At 38.8% G+C, this 21,360-nt stretch overlaps 1 protein-coding gene across 1 annotated transcript; it reads left to right on the forward strand.

Moving 5' to 3' along the window:
* The first annotated feature begins 8,897 nt into the window (after positions 1-8,897).
* Positions 8,898-15,300, forward strand: LOC105220591 (uncharacterized). The gene is made up of 2 exons (XM_054235928.1): positions 8,898-9,090; positions 9,140-15,300. The coding sequence occupies exon 2, from the start codon at positions 9,303-9,305 to the stop codon at positions 14,757-14,759; it is 5,457 nt and encodes a 1,818-aa protein (XP_054091903.1). The 5' UTR covers positions 8,898-9,090; positions 9,140-9,302; the 3' UTR covers positions 14,760-15,300.
* The last annotated feature ends 6,060 nt before the right edge of the window (positions 15,301-21,360 follow it).

Here is a 21,360-nt window from a genome sequence, read left to right on the forward strand (position 1 = left end):
ATTATCGGAGTTTTGGAAAGGAACCTTTTTTTAAACTAAATATAGCCTATGTCACTCAGGGATTGTATAGCTTTCCAACGTGAAAGAATTTTTCAAATCGGTTCAGTAGTTTCGGAGCCTATTCGAGACAAACAAACAAAAAAACAAACCTGTCCTCTTTATAATATTAAGTATAGATAATACACAATTTGACCCACATATTCGTCATATATATTGTATAAAGTCCATTGAAAGTTGGAACCCATAATATTAGGTTAGAAGCATCGAGGTCCTCGTGTTCGATATATGGGGCCTTAAAAACCTATTGTCCGATTTCAGCGAATTTTAGAATGGGGCTGCCACACTATTAACATAGTATTTGTGCAAAATTCTGCACCGATATCTTCACTAGTATTTACTTTATATATTGTAAAGTAAACGATTCAGTTCGTCTTCAAAGTTCTGGTATATAGGAAGTAGTTTTTGACCCATAAGTGGGCGACGCCACGCCCATTTTCCATTTTGTAAAAATATCTGAGTGTAGCTTTTATCTGCCATTTTCTATTTTGTGTTTCTGACGTTTTTGGTTAGTAAGTTAACCCACTTTTAGTAATTTTCAAAATAACCTTTGTATGGGAGGGGGGCGTGGTTATTATCCGATTTTTGCCATTTTTGGACTGTATAAGGAAATGGAAGGAAGTTTGGTTAATATAGCTCTTTTGGTTTGCGAGATATATACAAAAAACTTATTTGGGGGCGGGGCCACGCCCACTTCCCCTTAAAAATTACATCCAAATATGCCCCTTCATAGTACGATCCTTCATACCAAATTTTATTTCCATAGGTTTATTTATGTCTTAGTTATGGCACTTTATGTGTTTTCGGTTTTCGCCATTTTGTGGGCGTGACAGTGGTCCGATTTTGCTCATTTTCGAAAGCAACCTTCCTATGGTGCCAAGAAATAAGTGTGCCAAGTTTCATAAAGATATCTTAATTTTTACTCAAGTTACAGCTTACACAGTCGGACGGACGGACGGACAGACAGACATTCGGATTTGAACTCCACTCTTTGACCCTGATCACTTTGGTATATATTAACCTATATCTAACTCGTTTAGTTTTGGGTGTTACAAACATCCGTTATGTAAACAAAACTATAATACTCTCGTAGCTACTTTTGTTGCGAGAGAATAAAAATTATATGAAATAAACAAAATAATTTTGTTTTTTATTTAACAATACTTAATTTAAATTATTTTACTTCCGATTAAACTTAGTTTTGGTTTAGCATCTCATACAAAAAATTTATGTATTGTCCGTAAGTTAAATAAAAAGTAGCAACGGGACAAGCCAGGGGAGAGACTTTTTTAGACTTTGTAAGGAAGTTCAGAAAAAATTGCGTTAATTATGCAGTAAGTTGTAATGTTATTTAATACATTACATTAATATGATGTGATTTATTTAAAAAAATAGCAACATAAAGGACAAAAACAATACTTCAAGCTGATTGCCGCACAAGTTACTTCTTATCGTAAAATCACCCATATACGGTTTTCGTGAAATACCATTTTTCATTTCACTTTTTTGCAAAGTTTCAATCCACATAATATCAGAGAACTGCTACGATTGCATCCAAATTTTAATTAGTGAATGTTTGTGTGTGTGTATGTATGTATGTATGCTAACTGAACTAACATTTCCTACATTTTTGCCGCTTACTCGCCCACAACATTTTAGCATCCGATATCCTTTTCGCCATTCTTAGCTATGCAAAAGCACTTAATTTGAGTGAGTCGCATGTGAATTGCACTTCAAGTCTACAGCTATACTTACTCACCCCTGCACTAGCCCATAACCATATATTTAATGCACTCATATATGTATAATCATGGTACAGGCATACATGTGAATATGTTGTATATAAATGAACTCCTAGATATTTTCATTGCCAGCTTCCCTGATGCTTCGTAGCTACTTCACTGATAGCATCCAGTGGCAGGACGATTTGTGGTGCCTGCCACAAAGTAGCAAGCATTAACGCTACACAGCTGTTTAACATGTTGAACATTTAACCCTCTATTCGCTTGCCATGATTTAAAATTTTTTTATAATTATTCTCAGTTGATGGGCAATATGCTCTTGCAAAGGTTCATAGTTAAAACGTATTCTATATATTATGTGGTACATTTCCGACAAAATTGCGCCCCACACAGGCTGTGATTCTGATTTAAAAATGATGTGTTTCAGTAATATGGGATGCATCGGATGAACTGTGACAACTGAAGCGTAAAAGTAAAAAAGTAAGACGTTACTTCCGCACTCAAAAAGCAATTCAAAGAGTGTTAATAAAATCAATTGGATAAAAACCTTTCTGTAAAAGAGAGTGCAAGCAAAGGAGCTATTTTAATGGCGACAACATTAAAGTAGACGAATGAATAAATATGTTTTATTTTCAAAAAACGAGAATTATAGTAATTTTTGAACACACCTAGAAAACGGAAAAAATCTAGTTACACTTGGGGTATAGACTCTGAGAAACATCGTTGATATTGGGAGACTAGCCAAGACATTTCTGAGAATATTGAAGATGCTAAATAACGGGTGATTCAAGGTTCAGATCACGCATGAGTCGTGTAAAGCTGTCATGTTATTTTTGTTCAGCCTGATCGGCCTATTGAGCGTACTATTCGCAACACCATCACCCATCTTGAGGCCCAGCATTCGTTATTGGATAATATTCAATCGACTAGACCACGTCCAGCACGCAGTGAAGAAAATATAGCAGCCGTAACTGAGAGTGTGCTCGAAGACCGTGGAAAGTCGATTCGGTGCCGTTTGCAGCAACTCGGGCTGACATATGAAACAACTTGTCACATTTTATGTCGAGATCTTAAATTGAAAACATCGCTTCGCTCTATGGGCTCTTGAAAAGTTCCAAGAAGATCCGACGTTTCCGAGCCAAATTCTGTTCAGCGATGAGGCCCATTTATGGCTAAATGGGTATGTAAACAAGCAAAATTTCCGAATTTGGGACGAAAAACAAACTGAAGAGATTCAATTTCTGCCATTTCATGCAGAAAAAACAACGGTTTGGTGTGATTTGTGTCATCGACAATTGGACTCAAAGAATGAATCATCGTAGCTGCGGCCAACATTTGAAAGAGATAATCTTTAAAAAGTAAATGCCAAGGAATATTCTTTCGAATGATTATAAACATTCCGCATTAAATTTAAATTTTCTTTCTCTTTAAAAAGGTAGCGAATGTCGAAATGTATCACGTTTTACTACTTGACTACAACACAGAACTCAACTAAAGTTTAATACTTACTTCTCCATTTCAGTTCCAAATAAATAAATCGTAAATCAGTATTAAATTAAATATTTGTTAATTTTAATTTTACAATAAATTTAATAGCGTAACTAAGCCGTTTATTTCCCTAAAATTATACACATTTATAGCCCTATAGCTTTTACAAATTTGAATTCAGTATTTTGTTCCTCTGAGCAAGGAAAGGTAAAGCAGGGTTAAGCTTTGCAATGGTGCAGCGTTAAACCATTGCCCTTAGCACAAATGTATTTGAGTTATATTTGTAGCAGCTCAGTTCTCAGTTCTTGGTTCTTGGCTATGCAAAGTTGAATATGTATGTATGTATGTTCTAAAAGTGTGTATGTAATTACATATAAGCGCGGACGCTTCAAATACATATGAATTGCTGCAAATTTATATGCACTCTTATTAAAACACACACCTACATACATACATTACAACTTGAAAGGCGTGCGGGCGCTTCGCTATTGTTGGTGAGAACGCCGCCGATCTTGTCCTCCTTGCCACGGTGTCTGCCTTGCATTGTGGTGGTTGAAGTTTAATGACAAAAGTGTTTTACGGCAGTTGCGGTTTGTTTTTCACCCACTCTCCGCCTCCTCGAATGCGTGCGAAGCATTCATGTGTGTATGTATATAAGTGTTTCGGTATTATTATTATGATTTTTTGCTTTGTGGCAACTGCGGTTGAGTGATGAACAACAGATGCGACAACTAAGCTGGAGCTGCAGATGCCATAGCCGCCGCTAATGCGCACTGGGCGCTCGCCTGCAATTTAGATAATAATTTTAATATTTTAATGAAGTGTTTATGATGCAATTACAAAGTTAAGTGTTGTTGTCGTTCCAACGGAACGCGGAGTTGGAAAACTGCTTTCATTCACAATACATATGAACATAAGTGTGTATGTTGTATGCAAATTCAGCGAATCTGCACACATTTTCGTTTCAATTTGCTAAATGAGCTGAATCCTTTCCAGAATGCGTATGTATACATTCATAAATTTCAAATATAAGCATACCCTGTAGCCAATTCAAATACTTTAGTAAACGTTACAAGTTGTATTTTTATACATTATTTACAGGGAACGGTATTTTTCCCGTATTGACGTTCTGCGGGCTGTCAACTGTCAGATTTTAAACAGAAATACATCAGGTCTCGTCTGGGTAAAATCAGAAAGATAACTTTATAGCTCAATCTCTATCATCAGGAAAATTCAACTCTTTGGTATTCTCAAAGGAAAAATACGAAGTTTTCGAAGTTACTTATCTTACTTGCTGAATTTCACTTTTTGAATAATGAAACTGTGTCTCATATTTTCCATCACGTTGTGTGTAACGTTTCACCACAGGGTCGGTACGTAATCCTATTTAGAGTATATGAAAACAATTGTTGCTTTCATAATGATATGGGAATAAGTTGCGCATTTTTTTAACGAAATTAATTTAAAATTTCAATCTACACCATCTCGTCGATATAACGGATTGCTTTAATGGTTGTCACTTTTCCAATTAAAAGCTGTCATTGATTCTTTTTATTGGATAATGGGGGAAAATGCGCTGGATAATCAGTGTAATGGAGTTCATTACCATCTAAGGCTCTTTCATATGTACATATATTTGTATTTATACATGTATGTATACGCATTTGTATGTACAATCATTGTTGGTAATTTGAATGAGAATCATTTCACTGGTAAATAATTATGTTTCATAACAAAATATTCATGATTGTATTTGCCGCTATATTCGAGGGTTTTATCAACATAATTATTTACAAGTGCCATCAATGAATCAACTTTGTCGCAACAATCGCAGCATTCAGCTCTTTTGAGTGGACTCTGAGTTTTAATGAGTAATGATGCTGAGTTGTTTGCTATTAGACTTATTTGATATCACGTGATTTTCAATTTGGGTACGAGTGATAAAGAATGCAGCTTTAAGACATGAATGAAAATATATTATTTCGCTTTAATTATTTGCCTTTTCCAGCATCTAGTCAACGTTGCTTAGCTGACTTACAGATAATGTCAACTGAAAGCAGACAGATAAGTAAAGGCTAAATTGGTTAATCGGCGTTCTACTGTATTAGGTTTTAGGGTTATAGTATAGTAATTACCTGCTTTTATCCAATTTTAGCTCATATAATTATAAGGAAAATACTGCCTCTGAATCTCTATAGAATATATGAAAGATTTAGGAATATTTGCGGTAAAATATTAGCCGATGCCACTGAAGTCCTCATATTCAATAACTGGGACTTTGGAAAGTTATAGTCCGATTTCCACATGTTTTATAAAATTTAGTGTTTATGGTATTTTTATTAGTGAGTTAAAGCGCGTTTAGTAATTTACATACATAACTTTTGTATAGGAGGTGAGAGAAATTATAACCCGTTTTCCCCTTTTTCACATCATATGATACGGTGATGAAGGGCAATGCTTCCAGCAAAGTAATACAGCTTTACTTGTTTGCGAGATATACATATACTACCAGTTAATACTATTCGAATCATCGTTATAGTGCGATTATTCGAATATTTGCTCTGCTGTGACTAGAAATTTGTTGTTTCAGCACCATTTTTCATAACTTTCATATTTTTCAATAAAAAAAACTCGTACTATTCGAATAGCCGACAATTAATAGTTAACAGTGGTCGAAAATGAGCGGTTAAACGAATATTTGGATACTGCAAGCCGAATATTATTATTCATTAACTAAACTTTTACTCAAGTTCTCGCCCATGAGTAGACAGACGGACAAACAATCAAACGGACTTCAACTCTCAGGAGCCTCCGTCATTGAAATCGTTACAATCAGCTGTGGATCACCTCTATTTAATACTATGGTTGTAGCTTATCAACCGCCCTACAAAAAGAACTGTAGAGTTTCTGCATTGCTTCGCTTTCTCGATTTGGTGCACTGGCGAGCAGGTTAATAACGAATTTGTCACTCATACGCTAAGATGAGAGAGGAATCAGTGCGAAAACTTAGTAACCATTTATGTAATTTATCTAGATTATTGATTTAGATATGCATGTATGTATGTACACTTTCAATACATAGACCAACGCATATATATATATACTTCACAAATATGCATCTAAATAGATACATGATCTACATATATATTTGCATTATGACCTCAATAAATTTGAAATTATTGAATACACTAGAGTCAACTGTTCGCACCCGCTGCTTGGCCTTTGGTAATTCAATCAGTTCTTCAGCGAATACAAACGTTTACATAGTTGCATTGTTGACAGTTCCTGCCCACAGGCTGATTGCAATGCCGCTGTCTATAGCATGGGCAAACAAAGCGTATCTATATCATCTGTTGTCTGTGCTTGAATTTAGATTGCAATCTCATTGTACACACAGTAAGTCGCAGTAAGCCACTACATACCTACAACTGACCCCGTTAACTGTATATACATATGTACGAATGCATACGAGTGTACGTCATCAGGTGTACGAGTGGTTTCGCTTATGTTTGTGTTTGCTTATGAATTAGGTAATCATTGCCGAACAAGCATTGCACAAATATTCCAGAAATCCCTTCCACTCGCAAACCGCTCATCAGCGCGACAAAACAAAAATCAACAGCAATATCCAAAGAAAGCATCGACATATCGTCATCGTCATCATCATTGTCATCGGTACTTGTCTATCATCCATCATGCCAGCATTACGTAGCGCGCATTTATTACACGCTCGAAATCACATCGTTCGTAACAACTCAAATACATACTTACGATGGTCGACCAATGTTGGCGGACGATTTTTGTTGATGTAGCCAAATTTTGTGGCCAAAGTGGGTCACCTTGTCACGGACTTAGCTGAAAAATACCATCATCATCTTTGGAAGGGTGTTGAAATAGTGAGGTTTGGATTACTTTAATCTACATCTGCTGGCTTGAAGGTAAATAATCAGGCAAATACTTCATTATTTGTAATTCGTCCATAAATTTGCCAACTCTTTTACAATCTCCTTACCACTAACAACTTTGAAAAGCATTAGTAAGCCTTCCAAACAAACATCAGCTTCAAATGGGTTGCTGGCACCTGACAACTTTTGTATTGGTATAGGAGACTCTGTTTGCTCTGCTCTTTAAGTGTACCCGAGCATTTAGGCATATTGAGCAATTCACTCGATTTCTATCGATCCAACGGTTTATTGTAGTTACTGAAGCCATTGACATGCTGTTACCGAATAATTTAATGGCGCAGTGACGTTTGTTTTCACAACGCAGCAAATGGCCGCAACTCCCATTCAGTTGTGACCAATTTGTTCGACTTCAGTTAAAGTTGAAGCCATGCTGTGCCAATGTGAAAATCTACACATCTTCTAGTATGTATGTAAGTATGAAAACATGCCTCTTTTGTGCATGTTCTGCATGTGGACCCAATTCAATTTTCTCTCTTACTTGTAGCCACTAACAAACCACCACTCAACGTTTCGAGTGCTGATGCACAGCCATTAGCAGCAATGTCCCATTTTTAGGTCCTAATCCAAAAACTAGAGTTCCGACAGCAATAATGATAACGGTTTTGTCAAGAGCAACGAAAACAATACGTCATCAATTGAAATCAAAAGCGATAAAAGAGATTCATACACCGGCAGGCAGTGTAAGGAAGTAATGGGCTATGTTACTGAACTGAAGACTTCAGTTCTTCTTCTTCTTCTTCTTCTGGTTCTTCTTTCAACCAATCATATAAATACATTTATATGTATTTATAAAACTCTCTTTCATCGTATCTCAAAAACGAATATATCTTGAATGACTTCAAATTGTTAGAGTACACTCAGCACATGTAAACGTATAGAGTGAACTATTATCAATTAAAAATTCTTAAAATTTCGAAAAAAAAAGATTCTTAGAGAGCAGGAGTGCAAATCGAGTACAAAACTGGTCGGCTATCAATTGCGTTAGCTGCTTTTCGACGACGAAGAATACACAGAGGCGACGATCCTTTTGTAGATGCTGAAATGGAGTGGTGTGTGTCGTCTGTGGTATATATGTTAGTTGTGTAATCTTGTGTGGTGTTTTTAGGGTGTGTCAGTGTTGCACTTTTTGATGATACGAAGCTCATTTATCCACTGTGTATTTGCAGATTTAAATAACACAAGTAAAGGATTCATATTGCGTTTATTTGTTTTAATATTTCTCTAGTAGATTCTAGCTACATATATATAGGAAATGATGATTATTGTGATTATAAAGATTGAATAATTGATTATATTCCAAACAAGTTTATATAAATATAAGGGTGCAGTGTGGTCACCTGTCTGGGGGGATGACGGACCAAACTTATTTATGGAATGTATCATTTGAGTTCAATCAGTTCACTATGCTTAGTACGCATAGTCGCATTGACGGTTAAAAAAAAGCAATAAACCAAAAGCTCGTCGTTTAGCATTGTTGGCAACTCTTGCCCGAATACATATATACACATGTTAAGATTTAATTTCTATGTTTATTTTACAGTTGAATGTTTCATTCTCATTTATCTTTAAATAGTCGTGAGCTTCATATTATGTACATTATGCCAACTGTGAAGTTCCCGCTTTCATTTCACTTTCTTTCGCATAAGCAGGTAAGCGCGGACTCCAATTAGTTACATGAGCTTATGTACTTGTTGTTTGTAAACTGCAGTGTGCTGTTCCATTTTCCAAGCTGTGCTGATCTATACGGTAAATGTAAATGCCTTTGTGCATATATGCCAGTGCACATCATTTTTGAGCTTTGTCATCGATCAGCCAGGAAAGTGGAAGGACATACTGCGGTAAGTATTGAATTATTTGTACATGCATATTTTAACATACATCTTTTAGAAATAAACCATTTGACCATTTGGAGTGCCATTAGCCAACACAAATCAAATGCGTTAAATTCGCCCCACTTTATCGATGACAAGTCTTTATTTCGCATTCCAACTATTTGCAAGTTTGGTTTGTGATTTCTTTATTTCGGAATCCATTTGTGCCGTATTATTCGATGGGTAAGTCGCCTCGCCGCCAAACTTCTGTTAATTCGCCAGTCATGGACAGTGGTGCTTCTACGTCATCAGCATCAAAACCCAGCCAGGGTAGCAATGCATCAGCCACCGTCAATACAGCCAGTGATTTACCAGCCGGTCCTACAGCCACAGGAGCCACCACTCGAGCATCATCAGCTGCTGCCATTGCACGCCAGGATAACGTGATCGCCGCTCTACAAAAACGTATCGCCATGCTAGAGATTAGTTTGTCGGCCTCCCAGCCACAATCACGTGCTGAAACGCTCAACGTGGGTACATCAAACAATAATGTTGCCGCCGAGGTTCAATCGAGAACACAATTGCCAACGGTTCAATTGCCAGAATCGCAGTCGCCAGCTATAGCTAACTGTACAGTACCATTGTCACAGCCTACCGATATCCGTTACACGCCGCCGCTATTTGCTGCAAGTACCGCTGCTGCAAACCACATGTACAGTTCTACAATTTTAGGGATCGATACTCCTTCGATTCACTCTAATTCAACGACTGTTCCTACATTCGCCAATACAAGTGCTACGTCTACTCAGTCATCGAGTTTGCCCAGGAAATTGCAGGATTTGCCAGATTTTTGTGGAAAGCCGGAGGATTGGCCAATATTTTATACAGCTTTCATAGAGTCAAGTGCAATTTATGGGTACAGCAATTATGAGAACAACCAACGATTATTAAAGAGCCTAAAAGGATACGCGCGTGAAGCAGTCAAGTCACTGCTAATCCATCCGAACAATGTCGGTAATATAATTGAATTATTAAAGTTTCGGTTTGGGCGCCCTGAGCAGTTAATCCGCAGCCAGTTGTGTCAGATAAAGGAAATCGCACCTATATCGGAAAATGCCATGATCAAAATTATACCGTTTGCAACGAAGGTATGTAACATTTGTGTCTTTTTACAATCTGCTCATGGTGGTGACTTACATTTGTCAAATCCTACGTTACTCGACGAACTTGTCTCGAAATTACCATTGAGCAAACGTGTCGAATGGGCTAGCTTCGCAGCGCTTCTGCAGCCACATGCAACAGTAAAACATTTTAGTGATTGGCTCTCGAAATTAGCTAATATAATTTGTACAGTTTGTGATGACCCATACAGGGATTCGAAGGCGCGCATGGTATTGCATACAGTTCAGCCTCAACGATCTACAAGGTGCCCAATTTGTCAGGAACAACACAAAGTAGCAGAGTGTGCGCGTTTTTTAGAATATTCGGTGCCAAGAAGATGGACAGAGGCGAAACGACTTCGATTGTGTTTCGCTTGCCTCAATTTAGGCCATTGTACACGCAATTGCAACCGACGCATGTTATGTTCAGTTGAGGGTTGCAGGAGAGTGCATCATAAGCTCTTACATGAAGTTGTAGAGAATATTAACAGTTCGTCAAGGCAGTTAAGTCCGCCTAATGTAAAAACATATGCCAATCGTAAGACTACATCACCACATCGTTCACTCAACAGTCAGCAGTCATCACTAGAAGCAAGATCAGCAGTTTTAAGTTGCAGTTCTACCGATAATAAGCTTCTGTTTCGTATTCTGCCGGTTACCCTATACGGAAATCAAAGGCGTGTTGAGACATATGCACTTCTCGATGAAGGTTCATCCATCACAATGATCGATAGTGCTCTTGTTCGAGACTTAGGAATGCGCGGAAGTGAGCAGTCTTTAAATGTTCAGTGGTTTGGAGGACATGTAGCGCAGGAGTCAACGTTTGTAGTGGACTTATTTATTAGTGGTGCCGGTATGCAGAAACAACATAAACTACGCAACGTGTATGTTGTGTCGAACCTACAACTTCCCGTACAGAGCTTAAACAGAAACGATTTGGGTCACGAGTGTGGACACATAAGCCAACTTCCGGTACAGCCTTACGCCCAGGTCAGGCCCAAGCTGTTGATTGGTCTTGATCACTGCCATTTGGGATTACCATTAACAACTATGAAGGTAAAGGGGCATGGTCCATTCATTGCCAATACGGAGTTGGGTTGGGTGGTGTTTGGCCCAACATCAACTACGCTACCATCTCCTATTTCATGTTTACATGTGAACCGCCAAGCTGATCAGACACTCCACAATATGGTAGCCGAATTTTTCGACACTGAGAGTTTCGGTGTAAGAGCTGCACCCCTGTTAGAGAGTGAAGAGGACATCCGCGCCAGAGATGTTCTGAAGTCTACCACATGCCGCGTAGATGGACGTTTTGAAACGGGTCTCATATGGAGAAGTAACAACGTTAAGTTACCTGACAGCTATAATATGGCCCTAAAAAGATTAGTCAGTGTAGAGCGAAAAATGAGTCGTGATGTGAATTTTGCCGCCGAATACAAGAGCATCATGGACTCTTACGTCGCAAAGAAGTATGCACGAAAACTACCGCCAGCAGAAGCCGCTGTGCATACGCCTACTACTTGGTATTTGCCGCACTTTGCCGTTGCTAATCCCAATAAACCTGGAAAGCTACGTATGGTATTTGACGCCGCTGCTGAGGTAAGTGGAACTTCCCTGAATTCACAGCTTTTGAAGGGTCCACAAGAATATCGCCCATTGCCATCGATATTATTTCATTTTCGCGAGGGTGCTGTTGCTGTGTGTGGAGACATAAAGGAGATGTTCCACCAAGTGCTTATACGGGAAGACGATAGATGCGCACAGCGGTTCCTCTGGCGTGGTGGTGATGCTACTCAACCTCTAGATGTTTACGAAATGTGTGTGATGACGTTTGGTGCAGCCTGTTCACCGTGTGCTGCAAATTATGTAAAAAAAGTTAATGCGCTCGAGCATCAAGATGAACACGGAACTAATTCCCGCGCGGTCAAAGCAATATTAGACCACCATTATGTCGATGACTTCGTGGATAGCTTTAGCTCGGAAGAGGAAGCCATTTCTGTATCAAAACAAGTTCGAGCTATTCATATGAATGCTGGGTTTGAGCTTCGCAATTTTACATCCAATTCACAAAAGGTAGTAGCCGCACTCGATGGTACTGATGTCACACGTTCGATTGGCAAGAAGGAAAGTTTCGTTGGTGAGAGGGTGCTTGGCTTATTTTGGCAGTCATCGTCAGACTGTTTTGGCTTCAAATTGAAATTCCATAACGTTGATGAAGCAGTGATAAATGGAGAGAGACGCCCTACTAAAAGAGAACTTCTAAGCATCGTGATGTCTATATTTGACCCTCTAGGATTCCTGAGCAATTTCGTCATTGGAGCCAAACTACTTATGCGTGAGCTGTGGAAACACGATATACATTGGAACGATCCATTGCCAAACGATATTAATGTCGCATGGGTGAAGTGGCGCAAACAATTACCAGAGGTTGTCAAATATGCCATACCTCGTTTCTATTTTAGAAATGGTGCACCTCAAATACTTCAGCTCCATGTATTTGTTGATGCCAGTGAAAATGCCTTCGCCGCCGTTGCTTATCTTCGATCTCAATCTTCATCTGGTAAAATTGATGTTGCCTTCGTTTGTGCCAAGACGAAGTGTGCGCCAATGAAACCCCTCACCGTGCCACGCCTTGAACTTCAGGCAGCGGTCTTGGGCACTCGTCTTATGCAGTGTATTCGCAAAGAACATTCTCTCAAGATCAAAGACTATATCCTATGGAGTGATTCAAAAACGGTGATCAAATGGATTCAATGTGAACATCGACGTTATAAGCCTTTCGTACAGCACAGAATAGCAGAGATATTGGCCGCTACAAGCATATCAAATTGGAGATGGTTACCCACTAAGCACAATGTAGCCGATGAAGCCACGCGAGCAAATGATCGCACCGATTTTAATCCAGCAGCGCGTTGGTCACGGGGACCCCCATTCCTACAGCAGGATGAGCAAGGATGGCCCTCTGAAGACGTTATAGTTACCGGAAATGATGAACCTGATGAAGAACTTCGCTCTAAATTTACCTTAGTTATCGTGAGTCATAACTTTCTAGATTTTAATAGATTTTCTTCTTTTCGAAGATTGGTAAGAGCCGTTGCCTGGGTCTTACGCTTTGTCGATAATTGCCGTCGTCGTGTGCAGCCAGATCGATGTTATGATTTAACCGCCAAAGAAGTAGAGAACGCCAAACGCCTTTTATGCCGGATAGTACAACGTGAAGTATATGCAACAGAGTTCCAGTCCATCGAAAATGGTCATGACATCGCCCATGACAGCAAGCTGCTGCAACTTTCACCGTACAAAGATGAGGAAGGCGTTCTCCGAGTACATGGACGCATCGACGCTGCCAGCTGGCTTCCAATCAGCACACGACGTCCTATTATTCTACCGCCTGATCATCAATTTACGAAGCTATTGGTGTTACATCACCATAGCGCCATGTGGCACCAGAACATAGAGGCTACTATTGGTGACATCCGCCGCAGTTATTGGGTGCCACGACTGAGGAGTTTGTTGCGCAACGTCATTGCCAGTTGCGCTGTGTGCCGCTTGAATAAAGCTACTCCGTCAGCGCCATGGATGGGGCCGCTTCCGTCAGACAAACTCACTCCTCACGTGCGCCCGTTTAGCTACACTGGACTCGATTACTTTGGACCAGTAACTATCACTGTTCGGAGAAGTACTGAGAAGAGATGGGTTGCACTATTTACGTGTCTTACAGTGAGAGCTGTGCATCTTGAGCTGGCTCACGATTTGAGTACAGACTCCTGCATTATTGCCATACGAAACTTTGTGAATCGACGAGGTGTGCCCATAAGAATTAGGTCAGACAATGGAAAGAATTTCGTTGGCGCCGACCGAGAAGCCAAGCGATTCACTGAAGTGTTCAATTGTCATCGCTTACAAAGTGAATTATCACAGAAAAACATCCAGTGGGTGTTTAATTCACCATTTAACCCTTCGGAAGGTGGCGCATGGGAAAGAATGGTACAGTGCGTCAAGCGAGTTCTACGTCAGACTTTAAAGGAAGTTTCACCAAAGGAGCATACTCTGATTAGCTTCCTGATTGAAGCTGAGAACGTTGTTAACTCTCGTCCACTGACGCATCTGCCTATCACCGTCGACCAGGAACAGCCGTTAACTCCTAACGATTTCATCCTGGGAGCAGCAAATACAGCGCAGACCCCTATAGCAGATGTCGACTTGGAAAAAACTTGTTTGCTACGTAAGCAGTGGCGTATCGCTCGCCAATTGAGGGATCATTTTTGGAAGAGGTGGATTACTGAATATCTTCCTACATTGACCCGCCGTGTAAAATGGTGTCAACGCACGAAGCCATTGAAAGAAGGAGACTTGGTGTTCATATGCGATCCTAACGTTCCACGGCGAGAATGGTGCCGCGGTAGAGTGGAGAAAGTATACCCTGGGATTGATGGCGAGGTGCGAAGAGCAGACATACGAACTTCCGGAGGACTTAAGCGACGAGCAGTCTCAAAACTAGCCGTTCTGGACATTGATGGTGGTGAATCGGGTTGATTCACGGGGGTGGGGATGTTGGCAACTCTTGCCCGAATACATATATACACATGTTAAGATTTAATTTCTATGTTTATTTTACAGTTGAATGTTTCATTCTCATTTATCTTTAAATAGTCGTGAGCTTCATATTATGTACATTATGCCAACTGTGAAGTTCCCGCTTGCTTGTTTGTGCGATTTGTATATTTGTCATTTCCCTTTCTTTCGCATAAGCAGGTAAGCGCGGACTCCAATTAGTTACATGAGCTTATGTACTTGTTGTTTGTAAACTGCAGTGTGCTGTTCCATTTTCCAAGCTGTGCTGATCTATACGGTAAATGTAAATGCCTTTGTGCATATATGCCAGTGCACAGCATTTTTGAGCTTTGTCATCGATCAGCCAGGAAAGTGGAAGGGCATACTGCGGTAAGTATTGAATTATTTGTACATGCATATTTTAACATACATCTTTTAGAAATAAACCATTTGACCATTTGGAGTGCCATTAGCCAACACAAATCAAATGCGTTAAATTCGCCCCACTTTATCGATGACAAGCATTTATTTGAGTACAAAGAGCATTTACGAATGAAACTGGAAGCGCAGACGAAAATAGTACCAACACAGATGCACGAATAGAATGAAAACCCAAAGACAATTTCGATTGTCGTTTCAAAGCGAAAGAGCGGGCGATAGAAAGTAAACGATCGATTTTTGTCCAGTATAGGCGTCCTGTGACCTTCGTATGTATGTATGATGCAACGCCTAAAAGCACACTAAAATGCAGTTCAATTGCAAGTAGGTGGCGAGTGGAAAGCATACGTAGATTTACATTTACTAGCATTATTAGTGTCTGCCCGAAATGTACTTATACATAAGAATGCATTTTTGCATAAATGAGCGGTCGAACAAAGCATGTTACCAAGGATAATTGCACGCTTGCCTGCCTGACACACTGGTTTTTATCGTACATACTAGCTATGTACATATTTACAATATTGAAATGTGCAGTTGGCTCTTCGCATGTGAACGCATGCGTATTTGCCTGAATGCAAGCTTCATTATCAACGCTTCGAATGCATTGACCACAAAAGCCTCTGGACATTTCATATGGCCTGTGTACATGTTCGTAATGGGTCGAACTGTTCACTTACTTCCTCCCGCCGGCTTTGGCTCTGCTATGCTGTCCACATGACACTGGATTGTTGGTGTTGTTGGTTTTGTGTTCGGACGCCTAAAATGCGGCAAATGCATGCATCTCAGGAAAATGGATGCAAATGCGCTCTGATGCATGCGGACGCAGTGCCGCTGATACAACCACACACACACATACACATGCGAATATGTTAATGCACAGCCGTGCGCTGAAAGCACACCCATTTGCTAGGGCTTAGTTGCAATGCTGCATTACGCAAATCTGGCAAATGGAATTGCAGAAATAAGAAACACATTTCAAAACTATAATTCGCTTCGACATTTTGCTGAAAATCATAAAACGGCAGATATCTACATACATATAATAGATACACATATTCCATCCGAGAACGAAGCATTGCTAATCTATGCAAATTTCGGCATTAAAGCACATAGTGCTAGCTACTTTCCACAATATGTACGTATGTATGTCTGTATATATGTGTGCGTGTCAGTGTTGTTTGTATTTGCCATATTTAAATGGTTGAATTTCCATATAGGAAAATATATACACTGTTGTGTGCTCGGCCGTATTTCATTCAAAGCAAAATCATAGAGCAATGGTCTTCTAAAAATTAATTTCGAAATAAATGGTCAGAGAGATAATTCAACGAATTGTAAGAACACAAGCAGAATAAGCCTATATGATTGAAGAAGAAAAATAAGTGCTTGAAATGCAAACAACAATAAGTGAAGCTGTATGCATCTATAAATGGTTTCTGGATACTGCATTAGGGATGAAGTTGTTTTGTATTTTTAGGATATCGACAACATTCCAATTGTCCCTTGTCCCTGGCCTTGTCGAAGCTGTCTGCTCTTTCATTACTTTATAAGCGTCTATGGCAGAAGTTATCGGTATTGCTAAACAGATACATAACATTGCTAAACTGTCTGAATAGATAGTTGATACCCTTACCACTTCATCGTTATTCATTAGAGTGTAACCTTGCATTTGAAACGCGCGCTATTAAATGAAACAGTACTCTCGTATTAAGACCAATTTGTCTCTGGTTCCAACATCACAACTCTTTGAAACAAATTTGATTGATAGAATAAAGTTTAAACTGTATTATTTTGGTTTTGGTGTAGAACAACATACCCTCAGTTTTGCTAAAGCTTACAATTAAATGGATTTACGGAGATCTGTGGAGTATCAATGTCGTCTTCAATGCAATATCACCATCTTTCAGTATTTTAGCCTTTATTACAATATAGTATTCAAGTAGTATTTATCTTATCGAATGTCAAAAGAAAGAGGAAGTGAAAATATTTTCTTCCCGTTCTCTTAGTTGATTAAATGGATTATCACCTCACTAAAAATAAATTACTTAATACTATTGCTTAAACCTGACACGGCTCGATATTGAATAATAAAGCGTTGTAGTGGGATCTTTTCTGAAAAGTAGTTATCTGCAAGTTTTTGATTTTTAAATATTCTTCGAAAATTTAGGGACGAAAACATGACATTAAGACATCCTTGTATAAAAAGAAACGTTTGCCACACCCTATTTACGCAAAGGCAGTATATATGCATACCTTTGTGGCATAGTTTGCCACACCAGTTGTGTACATAGACGTATATATACAGATTCGGATATTCATGCCATGTATTATATTTGTATACAGAGATGTGTGCTAAATCTGGCAATATTTTTTTAAAAATGCTTTCCCATTAAAACTTTTTGGAATTTTCAACTGAATGAATGTAAGCCTCTATTTACAGTTTTTCTTGCAGAAATTGTAAAATAAACTTTATTTGTTTTGCAGAGAAAACTAATTATATTTAAGTACACACATATGTTTGCTCAATGAGATATTTTGTTGAGTGGCAAATAGCTTCCGCATTGATATCGATTGTGGGAAAAATAGAAAACTATGTACTGAAGTAAATAAACGCAATTTTCATTTCAAAATATACAGAGAAAAGCTTTTATTATATTGTTTATATTCATAAATATTTTTGAGAAAAGTGTGTTTAAAAAATAGCTAGAATTTTGTCAATGTTGGAAGAGTTGCTTGGGCAATACAAACTCGGAAGTTTAGCAAGCTAAGCAAAAGCATGGTCGAACATAAATTTAAACATTTGATACTTTTATATCTTATATAAGGAGTCTTATATAAGGCATACTTTATATGCATAAGTCGTCAGGTTTATGACAACATTTGTAGAATGTTTACAGTGATAGTGCGTTTATTTTTTCGACGGTATTCAAATGAACTTACCTCTTGCCTTTTTCCGCTTTTTCACCGCTTTGAAATTACTAAGCCAAATAAATTGATAGAAATGCAATAAATTGTTAAGTTATATTTCCCAAATATTTAGTGTTACTCGTTACTCATTACTAGTTACAATTAAATTTGTCTTCTTTAATATATGCATATTTATTTTATTATCTACGATATCATACAATTTTATTTGAGATTATCTAATATTAATTAAATTGTTAATAATATGTTTGTCATGTATAACTAAAATTAAATTACATTTGTAAATTCAGTTACCAAGCTATTTTTATACTTACATTGCTATTCTTACATTATTAAATACATATCCATGTAGATTAAGTTGGTATGTACTAAATTCTTACAGTTTGCACTGGAGTTCCTAAATACTTGTTAAAAGAAAACAAATTTAAAAAGAACGAAAATCAAAGATAAAGTAGTTCAATTTGTAGGGCGTTCAAGATATACACCTACTGACTGTCGCCAGGATGCTTTAGTGAAATGCATTCTGCTAGGTACAACGCTAGCACATAAGATTTTTAGTTCATGTTTTCCAAGAGGACGAGGGAACCTTTAAAAAAGGGAAAAGGTGTGGTTATCAGCTCTGATGCACTCTATTGAAGAATAAGCGTTTTCTATTACAATTATACCAAAAAGCTATTTAAGTTATTTAGTTAAGTTAGTTCGAATAATCCCTGAAATTATTTTCCTTTTTTATCTTGTATAGAACGGTATGGAATTTGTCCACTTGTCTCATTTTTCCTTAAAATGAGAGTAAGATCATGCTTAAATCAAAGGTTAGTAGAATCGATTCTTTCAAGCTTAAAAACACCAGCGCAAACTGCAATGATTTTAAGTTCGTCTTTCGTTTTCAACACACAAATTGTAGTATTTAATTAAAAGTGCTGAATGTGTCTATCAGCGCTTTAACCAACCGTCAAAGTCGGCATCTAACTTATTTAAAGAGCTACACGATTTATGAAATTTTTATTATATTATTAAATTTTCCTCATTCAGTGTAAATACATTTTTGTTATCATTACGTTTAATTAATTCCAGCACACAAACGAAAGCGTTATACGCCCATTTCTGTTGACTTCGCTGTAGTGGGCAGCAAATGAACTCAAACCCCGCACTTATGTAACTTACATACGTACACAGACATAAATGCACACTTTAAACTATATATGTAAATACCATAACGGTTTACATGTACAAGTGGTTAAGTGTGTATATCACAAACATATTTTGTAAATATAAAACATATATTATATTCAGTTCAAAATTAGTGCACTCGTATAAATTAATTAATTTTACATATTTTCCCCAATATTTTATGTTGTTATGCCCATCTATGTGGCTATGCTTGTGTTTGTGTTTGTTTTTATTATTATTATTATATTTACCTATCCGCTTATTGGCATAAATATTCAGTAGTTGTATCCAATTCAATTAGTGCCACCACAGTACTTACACAGTTAGGCATATACCTGGCAGCGCCACGCACCTTCTAAATTAATAGATTTCCACCTGTTCGCACCATCCAAATTATAACTGAAAAAACCCCGGAAGCTAACGATAGTGTCTGTTCGAAATATTCAGGTTTCTTATAGGGTTTCAATAGGGTACACAATGAGCCTAATTATTTTTTATTATTCCCATTCCCGAATAAAAACGAAGTACCAATGAAAAATCGACCAAATCCTCGGATGAGACAACCCCCTTTTGATGACGACACCTGCAAACGTTTTAAGGATAATGATTTAAGTGCATGCATTTGGAATGTCCGGACCCTTAATTGGGAAGGTGGCTCTGCCCAGCTGGTTGATGTCCTAATGCGACTAGAGGCTGACATCACCGCCATCCAAGAAGTGCGATGGACGGGACAAGGACGGAAGAAGGTGGGTCCTTGAGACATCTACTACAGCGGACATATGTATAAAGGAGGGCAAATTTGGATTTTGTTGGATTTGTGGTGGGAGACACTCTCCGTCGGTCAGTCCTGCCATTCACCCCGGTGGATGAACGTCTAGCCACAATCCGCATAAAAGCGAGATAACGCTTATTTGCCGCCACGCTCCAACGGAAGAGAACGACGATGTGACCAAAGATACTTTCTATGAGCGCCTGGAACACACCTACAAGCGCTGCCCCCGCCACCGCCTCAGATCGGTAAAGAAGGTGTTTCTGGCACAACAGTCGGAAAATTCAGCCTCCATGACGAAACATCGCCAAACAGCCTGAGGCTGATCGACTTCGCTGGTGCAGAAATATGGTCGCCTGTAGATTCCAGATTCCAGCACAAGAAAATTCATTAAGCAACAAGGAAGGTTTGACGTCGAAAAGCTGCAATCGCAACAGACAGCCATAAAATACTTTACTCGACTTGCGCTCCTGCTCTCTGAGAACACTCATCAGCATCTCGGTATAAGGGAACTGTGGAACGGCATCTCAAACTCACTGCGTACCGCTGCAGCCGAAACAATTGGATTTCGGCAACGACAAAAAACGAGCTGGTACGATGAGAATTGCCGTCTCGCAGCGGAGAGAAAACAGACTGCCTACCTCGCAACGTTGCAAACGATCACAACACGTGCGGGATGGGATAGATACCGAGAGCTGAAGAGGGAAGCGAGATGCATTTGCAGACAAAAAAAAGAAAGAGGCCGAAATGCGTGAGTATGAAGAGATGGGAAGCTGGCAGACAGAGGTAATGCTCGAAAATTTTATGAAAAATTAAGCGACTTAACGAAGGTTTCAAGACCGGAGCATCCTCATGTAGAGACCAAGGTGGTAATCTGGTAACCGATGTCCAGGGCATACTGGGATTATGGAGGGAATACTTCTCCGACCTGCCGAATAGCAGTGAAAGTACAACACCACGAAATGGCAAACCCGATTCCCCAATCGATGACGATGAAACAGATGTTCCATTACCCGACCATGAGAAATTCAAATAGCAATTACCCGCTTGAAGGACAACAAAGCGGCGGCAACACCAAAACCTCCATCATGATTGGGAAGGACCTTTTCAAGCCGATCGATACCAAACGAGGTTTCACACTATCGTGTGACTTCTTTAGTGACGTACAATCTACTATAAGAGTGTACAGCTTCTGGCGTACGCCGAGGATATTGATACCATCAGAAGCAACAACCGCACCGTTAGTTCTGCTTTTTCCCGCCTGGATAAGGAAGCGAA

The sequence above is a fragment of the Zeugodacus cucurbitae genome, chromosome 2 (assembly GCF_028554725.1).
Source record: "Zeugodacus cucurbitae isolate PBARC_wt_2022May chromosome 2, idZeuCucr1.2, whole genome shotgun sequence".
In the NCBI taxonomy this organism is placed as follows: domain Eukaryota; kingdom Metazoa; phylum Arthropoda; class Insecta; order Diptera; family Tephritidae; genus Zeugodacus; species Zeugodacus cucurbitae.